General features: G+C 38.9%; 1 protein-coding gene across 1 annotated transcript in view; it reads left to right on the top strand.

Annotated features, from left to right (window-relative positions):
* The window catches only part of Mondo (MLX interacting protein mondo), a 384,044-nt gene that overhangs the window by 63,009 nt on the left and 300,670 nt on the right, over nucleotides 1–20,365 (top strand). The window contains exons 3-4 of the mRNA XM_068353498.1: nucleotides 3,148–3,254; nucleotides 19,340–19,407. Coding sequence (XP_068209599.1) covers nucleotides 3,148–3,254; nucleotides 19,340–19,407 — 175 coding nt within the window. The remainder of the gene's footprint in view (nucleotides 1–3,147; nucleotides 3,255–19,339; nucleotides 19,408–20,365) is intronic.

Here is a 20,365-nt window from a genome sequence, read left to right as displayed (position 1 = left end):
AAGAAGTGACAGTTAAGTAGGAGTCCGATTTTGCGAAAATAATATTTTTTTCTGGCAATTTTTCGTTTACCCTTGATAGGCTCTGTTTGTATTAATGCTTCACTAAGATTTTCGTTTTACTTATCCTCCATTCCAATTACTTTGCATTTGATTTATTGTCTTTCGTCCACTTTATCTCGATGCCACGTATTTTAATCAGATGGCTTATTAATTTGTTTACATTTTCTTACTGTGCTCTTTTGTTTTTAGAGAGGCCTGGTTTTATGTTTTAGTCATTATAGTCACCGTATCCACTTTCGGTTTTTCTTCTTTTAGTGCACAGAGACACAGTGGTAAATTGTAAGTTAATGATTGGAAAATGAATCCATACTTGCAAGCTCTTTAAGATAAAAAGAACATATGAAATTAATTTGAGATTGGTACCAGTCATCTCACGAATCATGCATTTCCCTGGTAACAATATGTTTTAAACTTTATATACAATTCGTTATGGAATATTTTTTTCCTGTTGAAGGTCACAAGATGTAGTGTTGAATATGATTGATTACTGCTGGAATACCTATTCATTTCTAAGTTAGAATTGAATGCTATTTGAAAACATGTGTGTTTTCCTCATCAAATGTTAGAATGATAACTTGATTTGCTTCTGTAGTTTGAAAAGATTCCATTTGTTCTGCATTACTCTCTAGTATGTGGATATCGTAGTTATTAAACCTTTCCAACTAGTTTAGGTCTACCCTCATTTATGATTCTACTGTAGACTCCCTTTGTTCTACGAATACCGTATTACACCTGTATGATTCAGGCCGAACGCTCTCATACCTTATTATACGCACTCCACTTTTTTTCTAGTGGAGGCCTCAGGCCCACTTTCCTTTTAAGGAAGAGCGTCCGAGAAAAGATCCCGTTACATTTCTTTCTTGGAGTACTTAATCAAAGAGTAGGTATTTGTAAAAAATGAGATGAATCGTGTACCAGTACGCCAGTGATAAACTCTTTATTGGAAGCTTCCTCAGCTGCAAATCTGTCCTGTAAAGATCGTACCATCTTCTTATGGTATTTTTTTTACCCAATTTTAATGTCAGTCCGTTATTATGTTTCACACTTATGTCCTTCGTTAGCATAACCATTTTTTGGCTACTTTCATTTATTGCGAAACTTTGTTACGTAGGATATTTCTTCTTCTTCTTCTTCTTCTTTCATTCATGAATCGGCACACCGGATCATCTGTTTCAATTAACTCCTATCTACCGAATCCTCTTCTGTCACGAGAATGGCTCTCATATCTTTCTTACCGAATCCATAAATCTTCTCTTAGACTTTCCTCTCCTCTTTCTACCTGGTGGTCCATGCTTAGCATTCTCTTCCTGACGCATACTCTTAGCCCCTCTTATTTATATGCCCGAACCAGTTCAGCCTTGTCTCCCATGCTTTCTTAATCCAACGTTTCTTAGCCTGGATAGATTGAGTGACAGGATTTTGGAAATAATTGAATTATTGTTGATAAAAATTCGACTTATAAACTATTTTTTTTTTCGGACATATATAGATTTTGTATTTCATGAATAATTATTGATTCTGAAGAGCCTCCTTCATGGCCCAAATCCCATAAGTTCAAATCCCCTTTTTATGATTCACTGAAATTAGGTGTGTTTGGGTTTGAAGATATTTTTGTCGTTCTGGTAGTTGTAATAAATGTTGAAAGACCTTCGTATATGCAACTAGAAGCTGGAAAACATTTACTTCTTCATTGGCACAGTTTTGGAACTTGATGTTTTTATCCCAGGTGATCTAGAAGTCAGCCTTATCTGCCAATCGAATGTTTTTCAGAACCATGCAAATTGTTAAAAGAACTTTCTGTGCTAACTATTATTATTATTATTATTATTATTATTATTATTATTATTATTATTATTATTATTATTACTACTACTACTACTACTACTACTACTACTACTACTACTACTACTACTACTAGCAGCTAAGCTACAACCCGAATTGGAGAAGCTTGGTGGTATGAGGCCAAGGGCTCTAACAGGGGAAAATAGCCTAGTAAGGAAAGGAAACAAGGAAATAGATACACTACAAGAGAAGTGAGGAACAATTAGAATAAGATATTCTAAGAACAGTAACAATATTAAAACATCTTTGATATATAAACCATAAAAACAACAAAAGGAAGAGTTATAAGATAAAATATTGTGGCGAGTGTACCCTCAAGTATGATAGCTCTACGCCAAGACAGTGGAAGACCATGGTACAGAATCTATGGTACTATCCAAGACAAGAGAACAATGGGTTGGTTTTATAGTGTCCTTCTAGAAGAGCTGCTTAGAGTCTCTTCTACCCTTACCAAGAGGAAAGTAGCCACTGAACAATGACAGTACAGTAGTTGAACCCTTGAGCGAAAATTTGTTTGGTAATCTGTGTTGTCAGATATATCAGGACTGAGGAGAATGCGGAAAGAATAGCCCAGACTATTCGGTGTATTTGTAGGCAATGAAAAAAATGAGCTGTAACAACAGAGAGGGATCCAATGCAGTACTGTCTGGCCAGTCAAAGGACCCAATAACTCTCTAGAGTTAGTATCTCGTGTGGCTGGTGTCTTGGCCAACCTACTACCTATGAAGTTAACATTTCTTGTTTCCTTATAGATTGCATTAATAAATCTGCAGGAAACTTATTTGGAAGTTCTTCATATACCATCTGGTTTATTTATTGGCATTTGTGGGTGGAAAGTATCTATCCTTAATATTTATTTGTTGTTGTAACAACAGAATTGTACATTATTGGTAATTTGTTAACAGTCAGTTTGAACCATGTTTTCATTAATGAAGTATAGTTCCTCTCTCTCTACTCTTTTACTTTTATGTTAGAGTAGGGTTTATAATCTTAAATTATATATCTCCTGTCCTTTATTTCCTTACAATTAGTTTTCAAACTAGCTGCCAAGGTTAGCATTCATAAGATAAAATTTGTTGGTCTTTTGATAATCTAATTGTGAATTTCAAAAAACTTTTGATCTTGAACTTAGCATATTTTCAAGAATTATGCCTATGCATGCAATAGTTGTGTACTTTATTTCTTATGTTCAAATCTGCCTTGAAAAAGCTGTATTAGATTTTAATATTTTTTTTTCTTTTTCAGGCATAAGATAACTTCTCCTAAGTGGAATAGATTTAAAGGTCTTAAACTGAGATGGAAAGACAAAATTCGCCTCAACAATGTAATATGGAGATGCTGGCATATGCAATGTAAGTATTAGTTGGTTGTCTGGTTTTATTTTTTTTTTCTTGTTGTTGCCCATAATACTTTTATAAATGAAATAGATCAGATATCATTTGCAAAGTCTGTGTTCAGTTGAAAATGAAAGTGAAATAATTGCAATCCATTAGGCTTAGGAATATTTTTCTGAAACTGTACACATAAAATATGCCTAGTTTGGTGCCTCTTGGTCAAGACAAGTTCTACCACAGATGTCATAGCAGTATAGTCTTTTGCAGTACAATTGAATGGAATGAAGTCAATTGAAGTAGTCTTTTGAAAACCCAAAGGGCCATGGGGGAGAATTTAGTAAGATTTCACCTGTCAAGCATTACATTATGGCCCCTTTTTGGAGTGAGTGTTTGACCTAAGAACGAATCATCATGGAAAAGAAAAGGGTAAATGATTCCTCCTTTATTTTTTCCATTATCGTGATCATCTTATCAGGACATTTTTTTATTCTGTCAAAAAAACACAAAAAGCTTTATAAGTGGAGGAAGAATATGTTCAATAAGAATTTTAATAAAGAGAAACTTACACATGAACATAAATATAGATGCTAAGGTTGATATCAGAGGTTATTGATAGATTATTGACAGACTTAAAGGACTTATCTTGATGTTCTTCACACATTTTAGTTAGTCACCTTTTTCATGTTGTAGTTTTGCATTCAGGCTTTGTGTCATTTGGGAATTTTAGTTAGTGGTTACTTTGGCTTGATGGATTGGAGGAAGAGGGTCATTTTAAATACCTAGGATGGTTTGGCTGAGAGGGTGAGGGTGTGCTAAATATCTAGGATTGGTTGGAAGAAGGGTATGAGCTCAATAAATACCCATCCGGTGTGGGTTGGAAGAGGGGGGGTGGGGTGGCGGATTCTGGGCTAAATATCCAAGATAGGTTAAAAGAAGGGACTGGGCTAAATGTCCAGGATGGGTTGAAAGGGGCTGGGCTAAATAAATACCCAGGGTAGGTTATAAGAGAGGGTGGGGCTAGGCTAAATGTTTAGAATATGTTGGAAAAAGGGGTTGGGGTAAAAATAGTACCCAGAGTGTGTGGGGTTGAGCTAACTATCGAGGATGGGTAGGAAGAAGGGACTGGACCAAATATCCTGGATGAGTAGGAAGAAGGGACTGGACTAAATATCCAGGATGGGTAGGAAGAAGGGACTGGACTAAATATCCAGGATGGGTAGGAAGAAGGGACTGAATTAAATATCCAGGATGGGTAGGAAGAAGGGACTGGACTAAGTATCCAGGATGGGTAGGAAGAAGGGACTGAATTAAATATCCAGGATGGGTAGGAAGAAGGGACTGGACTAAGTATCCAGGATGGGTAGGAAGAAGGGACTGAATTAAATATCCAGGATGGGTAGGAAGAAGGGACTGGACTAAGTATCCAGGATGGGTAGGAAGAAGGAACTTGATTAAGTATCCAGGATGGGTAGGAAGAAGGGACTGGGCTAAATATCTAGGATTGGTAGGGAGAAGGGACTAAACTAAATATCCAGCATGGGTAGGAGGAAGGGATTGGACTAAATATCCAGGACGGGTAGGAAGAAGGAACTAGACAAAATATTCAGGACGGGTAGGAAGAAGGAACTAGACAAAATATCCAAGATGGGTAGGAAAAAGGGGGCCTGGCAAAAAATATCCAGGATAGGTGGGGTGAAGCTGGCTGTGCTAATAATACCCTGGATATGTTGGAAGAAGGATGGCTGGGCTAAAAATACCTAGGGTGGATTGGGTGAAGGGTGGCTGGGCTAAAAGTACCTAGGGTGGATTGGGTGAAGGGTGGCTGGGCTAAAAGTACCTAGGGTGGATTGGATGAAGGGCGGCTGGGATAAAGATAACCAGGATATGTTGGAAGAAGGGTGGTTGGGCTAAAAATACTTTGGATATGTTGGAAGAAAGAGGCTGGACTAAAATACCTAGGATGAGTTGGAAGAAGGGCGGCTTGGCTAAGAATACCTAGGATGGATTGGATCAAGAGCAGCTGGGCTAAAAATACTCATGATGGGTTGAAGAAAGGGGGCTGAGCAAAAAATACCCCGGATAGGTTGGATGAAGGGGCTGCTAATAATACCCTGGATATGTTAGAAGGAGGACAGTTGGACTAAGATACCCATGATGTATTGGAAGTAGGGTGGCTTGGCTAAAAATATCTAGGATGGATTGAATGAAGGGCTGGACTAGAAATACCCAGGATAGGTTCAAAGAAGGGTGGTTGGACTAAAGGTGCCAAAGATGGGTTAGACGGAGGGAACTGGGCTAATAATACCCAAGATATGTTGGAAGGACGGCCGGACTAAAATACCCTTGATTCAATGAAAGAAGTGTGGCTGATATAGAAATACCAAGGATGGAGTTGAAAGGCAGGTGGCCTAAAAATACCAAGTTTGCGTTAGAAGAGGGGTGGTTGGGTTAGAAATACCCAGGAGAGATTGGATGAATGAGGCTGTGCTAAAAATACCTAGTATTTATTGGTAGAAGTACGGCTGGACTAAAATATCCAGGATATGTTGGATGAACGGTGCCTTGGCTAAAAATACCTAGGATGGATTGGATGAAGGGCGGCTGGGCTAAAAATATCCAGGATGGGATGGATGAAGGGGGTGGGCTAAAAAGACCCAGGATGGGTTGGAAGATGGGGGTTGGGCTAAAATTACCCAGGATTTGTCAGAAGAAAGGGACTGGGTAAAGATAGCAAGATAGCCAGGATGGGTTAGAAGAAGGGGATTCCAAAAAATATGTGGATGAGTTAGAAGAAGGAGGCTGGCAAAAAAAAAGGGGGGGGGGGTTGAAAAAATATCGAGGGTGGGGAGGAAAGGAAGGGGTTGGACTAAAACTACCCTTAATGGGTTGGATGAAGGGGTTTGTTCTAAGAATAACCAGGATGATTTGGATGAAGGGGTCTGGGTAGCTAGGCTGAAAAATACCTAGGATGGATTGGATGAGGGGCGGCTGGACTAAAAATATCCTGGATGGGATGGATGAAGGGGGTGGGATAAAAAAAGCTAGGAGGGGTTGGAAGAAGGAGGTTGGGCTAAAAATACCCAGGATGGGTTAGAAGAATGGGGCTGGATAAAGATAGCCAGGATGGGTTGGAAGAAGGGGATTGCTAAAAATATGTGGATGAGTTGGAAGAAGGGAGCTGGCCAAAGAAAAAAAAAACACGTTGGTTGAAAAAATATCGAGGGTGTGGGGAAAGGAAGAGGTTGGACTAAAAGTATCCTTGATGGGTTGGATGACGGGGTCTGGGTTAAGAATAACCAGGATGATTTGGATGAAGAGGTCTGGGCTTATATTACCCATGAGGTGTTGGATGAAGTGGCCCTGGAGTAAAAATATGCAAGATGATTTGGAAGAAGAGTGGCTGAGCTAAAAATACTCAAGTTTGTTGGATGAATGTTGTTTGGGCTAAAAAAACCCCAGGATGTGTTGAAAGAACTTTGGTTGGGCTAAAAATACCCAGGATTGGTTGGAATAAAGGCAGTTGGGCTAAAGGTAGCCAGGATTAGTTGGGAGAAGGATGGTTGGGCTAAAAATACCCAGGATGTGTTGAAAGAAGTGTGGTTGGGCTAAAAATAGCCAGGATTGGTTGGAAGAAGGATGATTAGGTTAAGATTACACAGGATGTGTTGGAAGAAGGGTGGTTGGGCTAAAGATACCCACGATGGATTTCATGAAGGACGGCTAGACTAAAAATACCAGTGTTGTTTGAAAGAATGGTGGGTGGGCTATCCCCAGGATGTGTTGGAGAAGGTTGGTTGGGCCAAATATATCCAGGACGGATTAGATGAAGGGCGGCTAGGTTTAGAAATACCCAGGATAGGTTGGAAGAAGAGTGGTTCTGGTAAATATACCCAGGTTGATTTAGAAGAAGAGTGGTTGGGCTAAAAATACCCACGACGTGTTGGAGGAAGGGTGGTTGCACTAAAAATACACAGGATGTGATAGAAAAGGGGTGGTTCGTCCAAGAAAAAGAAAAATAAAAAACACCAGGATGGGTTGGAAGATGAGTGGTTGCACTAACAATACCCAAAATGTGTTAGAAGAAGGGTGGTTGGAGTTAAAATACCCTCGGTGTGTTGGAAGAAGGGTGGTTTGTGTTAAAATAACCTTTGTGTTGGAAGAAGGGTGGTTAAGCTGAAAATACCCAGGATTGGTTGAAAGAAGAGTGGTTGGGCTAAAAATACCCAAGATGTGTTGGAAGAACGGTGGTTGGGGTTTAAAATAGCCAGAATGTGGTGGAAGAAGGGGGTTTGGGCTGAAAATACCCAGGATGTATTGGAAGAAAAGTGGTTTGGCTCAGAATACCCTGGATGATTTCGAAGAATTGTGATTGATGCAAAAATCCCCTGGATATGTTAGAAGAACGGTCATATGGCTAAAAATACCTAGGATGTGTTGAAAGAAGGGTTGTTGGGATAAAAATACCAAGAATGTGTTGGAAGAAGGGCGGTTGGGCTAAAAATACCAATGATGTTTTGGAAATAATGGTGGTTGGGCTAAGAATAACCTGGATGAATTTGATAAATTGTGGCCGGGCTAAAAAAAACTAGCGTTGGTTGGAAGAAGAGTGTTTAGGCCAAAAATACCCAGGATGCGTTGGAAGAAAGGTGGTTGTGCTAAAAATACCCATGATAAATTTGAAGAATGGTGGCTGGGCTAAAAATACCCAGGGTCGGTTGAAAGAAGGGTGGTTGGGCTAAAATAGCTAGGATGGTTTGGATGAAGGGTGGCCTGGTGAAAAATATCCATGATGGGTTGGAAGTAGGGTGGTTTGGGGTAGAAATATTCAGGATGGGTTAGAAGAAGGGTCGTTGGGCTAAAAATACCTAGGATAGGTTGGAAGATTGGTGATTTTGTTTAAAAATACCCAGGATGGGTTGGAAGAAGGTTGGTTGTGCTAAAAATACCAAGAATATGTTGAAGAAGGGTTGTTGGGCTATGAAATACACAGGGTAGGTCGGAAGAGTGGTGGTTGCACTGAAAAATTCCTGGGATCGGTTGGAAGACAGGGTGTCTCGGCTAAAAAAATTCATAGTTGTTTGAAAGAATTATGGTTGGGCTGAAAATATCCATGATGGGTTTGAAGTGTGGTTGGGCTGAAAATACCCAGGATGGGTTGGAAGAAAGGTGGTTTTGGCTAAAAGTACACAGTTTGGTTTGTGATAAGGTTGGTTGCTATAAAAATACTCAGGATGGATTGGATGAAGGGTGGCTGGGTGAAAAATACCTATGATGGGTTAGAAAAAAAGGTGGTTGGGCTGAGAATACCTAAGATGGGTTGGAAGAAGGGTGGTTGGGCTAAAAAAAACCTTAAGATGTGTTGAAAGAAGAGTGGTTGGGCTAGAAAATACCCAAGATGTGTTGGAAGAAGTGGTTGGGCTAAGAAATACCCAATAAGGGTTGAAAGAAGGGTGATTTGGTTAAAAAATACCCAGGGTGGGCTGGAAGAAGGATAGTAGCACTAGAAATACCCAAGATGTGTTGAAGAAGTGGTTGGGCTAAGAACTACCCAGTATGGGTTGGAAGAAAGCTATTTGGGCTGAAAAATACCCAGAATACGTTGGAAGAAGGGTGGTAGGCCTAAAAAATATCCACGATTGATCGGAAGAATGGTTGATGCGCTGGAAAATTCGCAGGATAGGTTTGAAGAAGGGTGGATGGGCTAAAAAATACCCAGGAGGAGTTGGAAGAAGAATGGTTGGGCTAAAATTTCCCTAGATGGTTTGGAAGAAGGGTGGTTGGGCTAAGAAAATACCCAGAATGTTTTGGATGAACGGTTGTTATGTTGAAAATACCCAGGGTCGGTTGAAAGAAGGGTGGTTGGGCTAAAAATACCCAGGGTTGGTTTAAAAGAAGATTGGTTTAGCTTATAAGTATCCAAGATGTGTTGGAAAAATGGTGGTTGGTCTAAAAATACCCAGGGTTGGAAAGAAGATTGGTTTAGCTTATAAGTATCCAAGATGTGTTGGAAGAATGGTGGTTGGTCTAAAAATACCCAGGATGTGTTGGAAGGAGGATGGTTGGGCTAAAAATATCTAGGATGTATTGGAAGAAGGGTAGATTGGCTTGAAATATCTAGGATCAGTTGGAGCAAGTTTGGTTGGGGTGAAAACACCTAGGATGTGTTGGAAAAAGGGTGTTTTAGCTTAGAATATCCTGGATCGGTTGGAAGAAGGGTGGTTGGACTAAAGATACCCAGGGTGGGTTGAAAGAAGGGTGGTAAGCTAAAAATACCCCAGATGGTATGGAAGAAGGTTGGTTGGGATAGAAATACCCAGAATGTGTTGGAAGAAGGGTGGTTGGGCAAATATACCCTGGATGGGTTTGAAGAGGGGTTATTGAGATAAAAATAACTAGATTGTGTTGTAAGAAGGGTGGCTGGGCTAAAAATACCCTGGATGTTATGGAAGGGTGGTTGGGCAAAAATTATCCATGATGATGTGGTAGAAGGGTGGTTTGGCTAAAAATGCCAAGGAGGATTTGGATGAAGGGTGTTTGGGCTAAAATTATCCAGGATGACTTGGAGGAGGGTGGTTGGGCTAAAAATATCCTAGATGATTTTGAAGAGTGATGGTTTGGCTAAAATTATCAAGGATGATATGGAAGAAGGGTGGTTTGCTAAAATACTCCGGATGTGTCGGAAGAAGGGTGTTTGGGCTAAAAAATGCCAAGGATAATTTGGAAGAAGGGTAGTTTGGCTAAAAATGCTAAGGAGGATTTGGAAGAATTGTAGTTGTGCTAGAAAACTCAGGATTATTTGGAAGAAAAGTGGTTGGGCTAAATATATATAGGATTAATTTGTAAGAATGGTGGTTGGGCTAGAAATACGTTGGATTATTTGGAAAAAGGGTGGTTTGGCTAAAAATACCCAAGATTATTCAGGAGAAGTGTGGTTTGCCTAAAAATAACCAGGATTGCTTGGAAGAAGGATGGTTGGGCTAAAAATACCAGTATTGCTTGGAAGAAGGATGGTTTGGCTAAAAATACCCAGGATTATTCAGAAGAAGGGTGGTTTGGGCAAAAATAACCAGGATTTCTTGGAAGAAGGATGGTTGGGCTAAAAATTCCCAGGATTATATGGAAGAAGGATGTTTGGCTAAAAATAACCAGGATTGCTTGGAAGAAGGATGGTTGGGCAAAAAATAACCAGGATTGCTTGGAAGAAGGAGGGTTGGGCTAAAAATACCCAGGATTATTCAGAAGAAGGGTGGTTGGGCTAAAAATAACCAGGATTGCTTAGAAGAAGGATGGTTGGGCTAAGAATACCCAGGATTGCTTGGAAGAAGGATGGTTGGGCTGAGAATACCCAGGATTGCTTGGGAGAAGGATGGTTGGGCTAAGAATACCCAGGATTGCTTGGAAGAAGGATGGTTGGGCTGAGAATACCCAGGATTGCTTGGAAGAAGGATGGTTGGGCTAAAAATAACCAGGATTGCTTGGAAGAAGGGTGGTTGGGCTAAAAATAACCAGGATTGCTTGGAAGAAGGATGGTTGGGCTGAGAATACCCAGGATTGCTTGGAAGAAGGATGGTTGGGCTGAGAATACCCAGGATTGCTTGGAAGAAGGGTGGTTGGGCTAAAAATAACCAGGATTGCTTGGAAGAAGGAGGGTTGGGCTAAAATACCCAGGATTGCTTGGGAGAAGGATGGTTGGGCTAAGAATACCAGGATTATTGGAAGAAGGGTGGTTGGGCTAAGAAAATACCCAGGATTGCTTGGAAGAAGGGTGGTTTGGGCTAAAAATACCCAGGATTGCTTGGGAAGAAGGGTGGTTGGGCTAAAAATACCCAGGATTGCTTGGAAGAAGGGTGGTTGGGCTAAGAATACCCAGGATTGCTTGGAAGAAGGGTGGTTGGGCTAAAAATAACCAGGATTGCTTGGAAGAAGGGTGGTTGGGCTAAAAATACCCAGGATTATTTGGAAGAAGGGTGGTTGGGCTAAGAATACCCAGGATTATTTGGAAGAAGGGTGGTTGGGCTAAGAATACCCAGGATTGCTTGGAAGAAGGGTGGTTGGGCTAAGAATACCCAGGATTGCTTGGGAGAAGGGTGGTTGGGCTAAGAATACCCAGGATTGCTTGGAAGAAGGATGGTTGGGCTAAGAATACCCAGGATTGCTTGGAAGAAGGGTGGTTGGGCTAAGAATACCCAGGATTGCTTGGAAGAAGGGTGGTTGGGCTAAGAATACCCAGGATTATTTGGAAGAAGGGTGGTTGGGCTAAGAATACCCAGGATTATTTGGAAGAAGGGTGGTTGGGCTAAGAATACCCAGGATTGCTTGGGAGAAGGGTGGTTGGGCTAAGAATACCCAGGATTATTTGGAAGAAGGGTGGTTGGGCTAAGAATACCCAGGATTGCTTGGGAGAAGGATGGTTGGGCTAAGAATACCCAGGATTGCTTGGGAGAAGGATGGTTGGGCTAAGAATACCCAGGATTGCTTGGAAGAAGGGTGGTTGGGCTAAGAATACCCAGGATTGCTTGGAAGAAGGATGGTTGGGCTAAGAATACCCAGGATTGCTTGGGAGAAGGATGGTTGGGCTAAGAATACCCAGGATTGCTTGGGAGAAGGATGGTTGGGCTAAGAATACCCAGGATTGCTTGGGAAGAAGGATGGTTGGGCTAAGAATACCCAGGATTGCTTGGAAGAAGGATGGTTGGGCTAGAATACCCAGGATTGCTTGGGAGAAGGAGGGTTGGGCTAAGAATACCCAGGATTGCTTGGAAGAAGGATGGTTGGGCTAGAATATCCAGGATTGCTTGGAAGAAGGGTGGTTGGGCTAAAAATACCCAGGATTGCTTGGAAGAAGGGTGGTTGGGCTAAGAATACCCAGGATTATTTGGAAGAAGGGTGGTTGGGCTAAGAATACCCAGGATTATTTGGAAGAAGGGTGGTTGGGCTAAGAATACCCAGGATTGCTTGGGAGAAGGATGGTTGGGCTAAGAATACCCAGGATTATTTGGAAGAAGGGTGGTTGGGCTAAGAATACCCAGGATTGCTTGGAAGAAGGGTGGTTGGGCTAAAAATAACCAGGATTGCTTGGAAGAAGGATAGTTGGGCTGAGAATACCCAGGATTGCTTGGAAGAAGTATGGTTGGGCTGAGAATACCCAGGATTGCTTGGAAGAAGGGTGGTTGGGCTAAAAATAACCAGGATTGCTTGGAAGAAGGATGGTTGGGCTAAGAATACCCAGGATTGCTTGGGAGAAGGATGGTTGGGCTAAGAATACCCAGGATTATTTGGAAGAAGGGTGGTTGGGCTAAGAATACCCAGGATTGCTTGGGAGAAGGATGGTTGGGCTAAGAATACCCAGGATTGCTTGGGAGAAGGGTGGTTGGGCTGAGAATACCCAGGATTGCTTGGAAGAAGGGTGGTTGGGCTAAGAATACCCAGGATTGCTTGGAAGAAGGGTGGTTGGGCTAAAAATACCAGGATTGCTTGGAAGAAGGGTGGTTGGGCTAAAAATACCCAGGATTATTTGGAAGAAGGGTGGTTGGGCTAAGAATACCCAGGATTATTTGGAAGAAGGGTGGTTGGGCTAAGAATACCCAGGATTGCTTGGGAGAAGGATGGTTGGGCTAAGAATACCCAGGATTGCTTGGAAGAAGGGTGGTTGGGCTAAGAATACCCAGGATTGCTTGGAAGAAGGATGGTTGGGCTAGAATACCCAGGATTGCTTGGAAGAAGGGTGGTTGGGCTAAAAATACCCAGGATTGCTTGGAAGAAGGGTGGTTGGGCTAAGAATACCCAGGATTATTTGGAAGAAGGGTGGTTGGGCTAAGAATACCCAGGATTATTGGAAGAAGGGTGGTTGGGCTAAGAATACCCAGGATTGCTTGGAAGAAGGATGGTTGGGCTAAGAATACCCAGGATTGCTTGGAAGAAGGATGGTTGGGCTAAGAATACCCAGGATTATTCAGAAGAAGGGTGGTTGGGCTAAAAATACCCAGGATTGCTTGGAAGAAGGATGGTTGGGCTAAGAATACCCAGGATTATTGGAAGAAGGATGGTTGGGCTAAGAATACCCAGGATTATTCAGGAAGAAGGGTGGTTGGGCTAAAAATACCCAGGATTATTTGGAAGAAGGGTGGTTGGGCTAAGAATACCCAGGATTGCTTGGAAGAAGGATGGTTGGGCTAAGAATACCCAGGATTGCTTGGAAGAAGGATGGTTGGGCTAAGAATACCCAGGATTATTTGGAAGAAGGGTGGTTGGGCTAAGAATACCCAGGATTGATGAAGAAGGATGGTTGGGCTAAGAATACCCAGGATTGCTTTGGAAGAAGGATGGTTGGGCTAAGAATACCCAGGATTGCTTGGAAGAAGGATGGTTGGGCTAAGAATACCCAGGATTGCTTGGGAAGAAGGATGGTTGGGCTAAGAATACCCAGGATTATTTGGAAGAAGGGTGGTTGGGCTAAGAATACCCAGGATTGCTTGGGAGAAGGATGGTTGGGCTAAGAATACCCAGGATTGCTTGGGAGAAGGATGGTTGGGCTAAGAATACCCAGGATTGCTTGGGAGAAGGATGGTTGGGCTAAGAATACCCAGGATTGCTTGGAAGAAGGATGGTTGGGCTAAGAATACCCAGGATTGCTTGGGAGAAGGAGGGTTGGGCTAAGAATACCCAGGATTGCTTGGAAGAAGGATGGTTGGGCTAAGAATACCAGGATTGCTTGGAAGAAGGGTGGTTGGGCTAAAAATACCCAGGATTGCTTGGAAGAAGGGTGGTTGGGCTAAAAATACCCAGGATTATTTGGAAGAAGGGTGGTTGGGCTAAGAATACCCAGGATTGCTTGGAAGAAGGGTGGTTGGGCTAAGAATACCCAGGATTGCTTGGGAGAAGGATGGTTGGGCTAAGAATACCCAGGATTATTTGGAAGAAGGGTGGTTGGGCTAAGAATACCCAGGATTGCTTGGGAGAAGGATGGTTGGGCTAAGAATACCCAGGATTATTTGGAAGAAGGGTGGTTGGGCTAAGAATACCCAGGATTGCTTGGAAGAAGGATGGTTGGGCTGAGAATACCCAGGATTGCTTGGGAGAAGGATGGTTGGGCTGAAAATACCCAGGATTATTCGGAAAAAAGTTATTGGGCTAAAAATTCCCAGGATTATTTTGAAGAAAAGTGGTTGGGGTAAAACTACTCGGGATTATTTGGAAGAAGGATGGGTGGGATATATATATATATATATATATATATATATATATATATATATATATATATATATATATATATATATATTATGTATATATATATATATATATATTTATATATATATATATATATATATATATATGTATGTAGAGAGAGAGAGAGAGAGAGAGAGAGAGAGAGAGAGAGAGAGAGAGAGAGAGAGAGTTACAAGGATTTTGGATGTCTCAAAGACTTTTTAGTCCATCCACGGAGACTCCATTTGCTGTTTGGTAGAACGGTTTAGTTTATGCATCTAGAATTCTTATGATCTTGTCTAACTTATTCTTCGACTCGTTTACTGTGTTACTGTTTCTTACATCCGCTGAAAGACTATTCCAAGTATTTGCTATTTTTTATGTAAAGAAATTTCCATATTGGGTGTTGTATCTTTTAAATTCCAGTTTGTATCCGTTACCTCCGGACTGATTTGTGCTAAGTGTATATAGATTGTTGTAATCTGCATTTGTTATTCCTTTAAGAATTTTGAATGCCTCTATTAACTGCTCCCTTAGTTGTCGAGAGAGAGAGAGAGAGAGAGAGAGAGAGAGAGAGAGAGAGAGAGAGAGAGAGAGAGAGAGAGAGAGAGAGAGAGAGAGAAAAAAAAAATTTAGTAGAATGTGGGTAAGTGATGGGTAAGAAACATGTTGCTAGTGAAAGCCAAGGTCGGCGTTTATGGAGGAACATGATCAACTCTCTTTTATGGATGGGAAGTATGAATTTTTAATGTTAATTCAAGAAAAAAATATTTGAAACTTAAATAAAACTGTTTGTTTAGTAGATATGATTTAAGGAGAATTGATAAATTTGGTGATATTGAGATTTGCAGAAGGTATGTATCGGTATTTTGATAGGTGGTTTGATTATGTGGAGAGAATGAATGAAATATGTAAAATTTGGGATTGCCTAAAGGTTCGAGAGAAAACCTACACAAGGCTGGGTAGAGAGTGATGTAAGACCAATTCTAAAGAAGGGCCCTTTGTATCCCAAGAAGTGCATATTAACTTTAAATGGGACTATCTCCAATGGAGAAGAACCTTCCATTCAGATGTATGAAGTTACTTATGATGTGGAAAATGTACTCTACCATAGTTTATACACTACTCTGGTGTCTTGTCTTGCTATCCAGCTATATATTATATATGTGTAAACCTTTTTACGTTAACTTTTCACTCTACAGGGCTGGAAGATAAATGTATTCTCTTCTATCCCCCAACATCTTGACGTTTCAGACTTGATCAGGTTCTTGTTTTAATTTATCTCCTTTCCATAGATTTTTGGTTTTCTTACAGATCTGATAAACACACAGACACACGCACACATAAGAAAGAAAATAAACACTTGTAATAAGAGAATAATTTGACAGATTTACCACTACAAAATAGGTTCTCACAGCTACATGATTAAATGGAAGCAAATAAAGAAATGAAAAGTAATTTAACAAAATTTGTTTTGGAATCGGCACAAGAGATAGGTGGAAAATTTCCTAAACAAGATCAAGGAAAACTATCAGAAAAAAAAAAAACAATAAACTTAAGATTGGAAATGATGGTCAAATCCAAGAGATGAAATGGAATTAGCAGAACTATCGTAAACAATACACAACCTAAAAACCAAGACATATCTAAACACAATCAGACCAAAATTGAGGAAACACTAAAGAAAGGAAGAAGCATCAAATTGATGAAAAGAAGACTCGGATCACTGGGCCAACAGATGTTTGCTATAAAGGATGAAAATGGAAATATCAACTATAGAGATGGTGTAATAAAAATTGCAGAGAATTTCTATACAATGCTATGCAATAGTGATAAAAGAAATAACTTTGCTAATAGAAATAATCAAACACTTGAGCCGGTACCAAATGCAACAGTAGGAGAAGTAAATAAAGCAATACAAGACATGAAAAGAGACAAAGAGGTAAAACTGGCTAAACTTTACACAAAATGTCTGCAAGAGTGCTCTATACCTACAGCATGGAAAATCGTTATCATTATATTAATTCACTAAAAGGGAGACTAAAAAGCCTGCAAAAGTACCGTCCAATAAGTTTACTCTCCATAAAATATAAAAGATATACAAAGATCATATTAGGCCATATAGAAAAAACAACTAGACATTAATCAACCAAGAAAGCAGGCAGGCTTTAGAAACAGGTATTCAACAACTGACTTTATCCATGTAATTAACCAGCTAATAGAAAATCACTATACAGTAGTATGACAAACCACTATGTATGGAATTTATAGACCATGAGAAAGCTTTTGATTCTGTCAAATCTTCAGCTGTAATGAAAGCCCTTCAAAGACGAGCAATAGATGAAACACATGCTAAAAGACCTGAAGATATCTATACAAGAAATACAGCAATTCTAAAACTACATAAAGATAGTAAGAAAATTCCGATTGAGAGAATGCTTAGAAGTTTTTTAAATTTTAGATAGGGAAAATTTAGGAATTGATAATAACATCTTAAGATTTGCAGATGACACTTTTGTTAGTGAATCATGGGAGGAATGGCACAAGGTGATAGAAGATTTGAATATAGAAAGCAGAAATGTAGCACTGAAACAGGATATGAGTAAAATTAAGATAATCTTCAATAAAAATGCAGTGAAACAACAGCTAAGGGTTATGGACAAACCTAAAGAGATTGTTAATGAATACTTTTGGTAGACAAAATGACATTATGAAATATAAAATGCAACTTCCTCTAAAAAAAAAAAAGTATGTAATGAAATGGTCCTACCTGTATTAACTTGTTTTGACATTCTTGATAATTTCTGAATTAATCGTTTTGGTCAGATGTGAACTGCAAACCCGTGTCAAATTCTAATAATCTACTAACCAAGTTGATTGTGTCTGTCTCCAGAGTTTCAGTCCATAAAGCCCAGGTTTGATTCGGGGAAAAACAGGTGTTGTATTATCCAATCATATTTTGAGTTCATTGTTATTGGTATGTTTGTGGCTCAGATTTTGAAAGCATTAAACAATTAATCATGCATATGGATATAGCTGCATATAACCTCATGCTTGAGTTCGGTTGAAAGTGACCTTAAGCACAGAATCTTACATTCGGCAAGAATATGAGAGTGCACATATAACCCAGAGCAACACACAATGTTGAAATACAGGGTTTGAAAGAAAATTTAAACGATTAGAATAATTCAAAAGTTTAAATTACCCTAAAATGTCACATTTTTTTTAAAAAATTGGTTTAGAAAAGAAAACAAATACTTAATCGAAAGCCTGTTTATGACTGCAAAAGGACTAGTAATAAATTCCTGAGGCTAGAAATATACCTACAGTATTCTATTACTGTCAGAGAACAGACGAAAAGAATAATCTGTAATATATTTGGGTTAAGCAGTATATTTGTATGCATGCTGCAGGATCTTGAATTATCGAAGTGATTAAAAGTTACATATTTTTCTTTCAAATGTTTATGACTATGATTATGTGGATTGTGTTTTAATAGTTTACATATGAAAATGTCTCGTAAGCATATTTTAACTATAGAAAATGGGAGCCTCTTAAGTGCTAAGGAAAATGTGAACATTTTAACTCTAAAGCAAAAGAGAATATTGAAACAAGATCATGATTACAAAACAAAATATGAACTGTGAAACAAAGTGTGAACATTCCAACAGGTAAAACATTGTGAAAATTTTAACTATAAGCTAAAATTAACATTTCAAGTCTAATGCAAAATGTGAATAGTTTAACTTGAAAAGAATGTGAACATTTAACTGTAAATCTGGACTTGAACACTTTTATTGCATTTCAACTGTGAATGGAAATGTGAAAATTTTAACTGTAAAACAGAATGTGGACATCTTTACTGTAAAACAAATTTTTAACATTTCAAATGTAAATATTTGTTTTTTTAACTCTAAAGAAAACTGGGAACATTTGAACTGAGAAGCAAGATATTAAAATCTTAAAAGTAAAGCCAAATGGGAGCTCTTGATTGTAAAACAAAATGTGATCATTTTGCTTGTAAATCAAAATATGAAAATTTTAACTTCAAAGCAAGAAAAGAACATTTCAACTTTAAAAAAGAATGGGAACCTTTAACTGTAAAGCAAAATGCGGAAATGGAATATTGATAACAATAAGAATGTTTTCACTATGAAGTTCGATATGAATGTTTCTACTTTAAAGCAAAGTGTGAACATTTTGTCAGTAGAGCAAAAAGAAACCTACTTAGCTCCAAAGAAAATGCTAACAATTCAAATGTAAAGCAAAATGTGAACTTCTTAACTCTAAAGCAAAATGTTGACATATTAAATGTAGAACAAAATGTAAATAACTATAAAGCAAAAATATAAAAAGTTCAACTGTAGTTTAAAGCAAAATATAAATATTTCGATTGTGAAATCAAATGAGAACAATGTAAAGCAAAATATGAAAATTTTAATTGTAAATTATCTATGTATTGTGATAATCTGGTAGAAATGACTGTTACGATAACAGTATTTAGAACATTTAGTAAAACTTGTGTAGCGTCCTTTAGGCTAATTATAATCTTGATTTATGTTAGAAACTACGAACGATGCTGATCAGGAATTATCTTTTCGTTCAAAGATTTTTTTTTTTTGAAAATATATGGAAACCATAAAATCCCTAATAAATTGATTTTTAGTTATACCAGAATGATTTTTAATTGCAATTTTTGCGTCTCATTTCATTTCGAGTATTGTTTTGTAAGCCTTAGACATTCATTCACCAATAATAAAGTCTTGCATTGACTCATCTTCAAAATAGCAATTTTATTTTGTAGGATCTTTTTTTTTAAGATTATATATTGTAACAAACATTACTGACTTATACTGAGTTTTGTTCTAATTGATGGAATAATATTTTTTTCATTTCAGTTATTCGGAAAAAACGTATGACTGTATGTCAGTTTGCATTAGATGTGGATTTGCACAACAGACCAGAGGTAAGTACTGACTACTTCTTCTTCTTCTTCAACTGCGCAAGGAGGTGAACCCACAAATGTTCCCAAATTTACATTGTATGGTGTTAAAGATCACCAGTCTTTGCGGTACGGTATCTGCGTGAATGGATTGTTAGTATATGTAATAGACGAGGCAGGAAGTGTATGAATAATTGTGTGGTGTAAAAGAGGGTCTGGAAGAGAATGAGAATTCTGATATTCACGGGCAATAGGTTGGTGGTTCGTAATGGTTGAGGAATCGCATTTTTTAGCAATCTTTTATGTGTTTTCAAGTACGTATTACGATCTCATAAAATCATAATACAAATAAATATACCGTTGTTATTGAATAATTTTATCATATTATATGCCTAAATTTACTTGGATTCATAACTACACGCTATGTTTTTCGTTACTTGGAATAAGTTTCATTGTGAAACAGGAAATATGCGATTGTTTTTTTATCTCTTATTCAATTACGCCTATGTTTTTGATTCAGGAGGAATTCTTTAATTTTGTTAATGTGTTAAATTTCACACGAAACCTACGTCGATTTGTGATCGTTTAGTCTATTAGGCTTACTATCTGCTCGAAGGATTGCATGATCCAAGGAACTTTATTCCTTTAAGCAAATAAACAAGTATGAAAGTAGACGGTAACTGTAAATTCATGGCTAACACGTAAATCAACTGCCTTTGCAATTAGGGTTTGAGTCTGATTTGGGTAAAGGCCTCCGCCTTGCTATCACCTTTACTTCTCTTTCCCTTTACTTGTATTTTTGTGAACAAGCTAACAAACTATATATACTCTCTCTCTCTCTCTCTCTCTCCTCTCTCTCTCTCTCTCTCTCTCCTCTCTCTCTCTCTCTCTCTCTCTCTCTCTCTCTCTCTCACTTTTATCCTTCATCAGATGGGCGTAAAGTTACTTTGACAACTATACTGCCGCATTTTGTATTCAATGG

Source organism: Palaemon carinicauda, chromosome 30, assembly GCF_036898095.1.
Source record: "Palaemon carinicauda isolate YSFRI2023 chromosome 30, ASM3689809v2, whole genome shotgun sequence".
In the NCBI taxonomy this organism is placed as follows: domain Eukaryota; kingdom Metazoa; phylum Arthropoda; class Malacostraca; order Decapoda; family Palaemonidae; genus Palaemon; species Palaemon carinicauda.
Note: the sequence above shows the minus strand (reverse complement) of the source record. Positions and strands in the feature narration are given on the sequence as shown.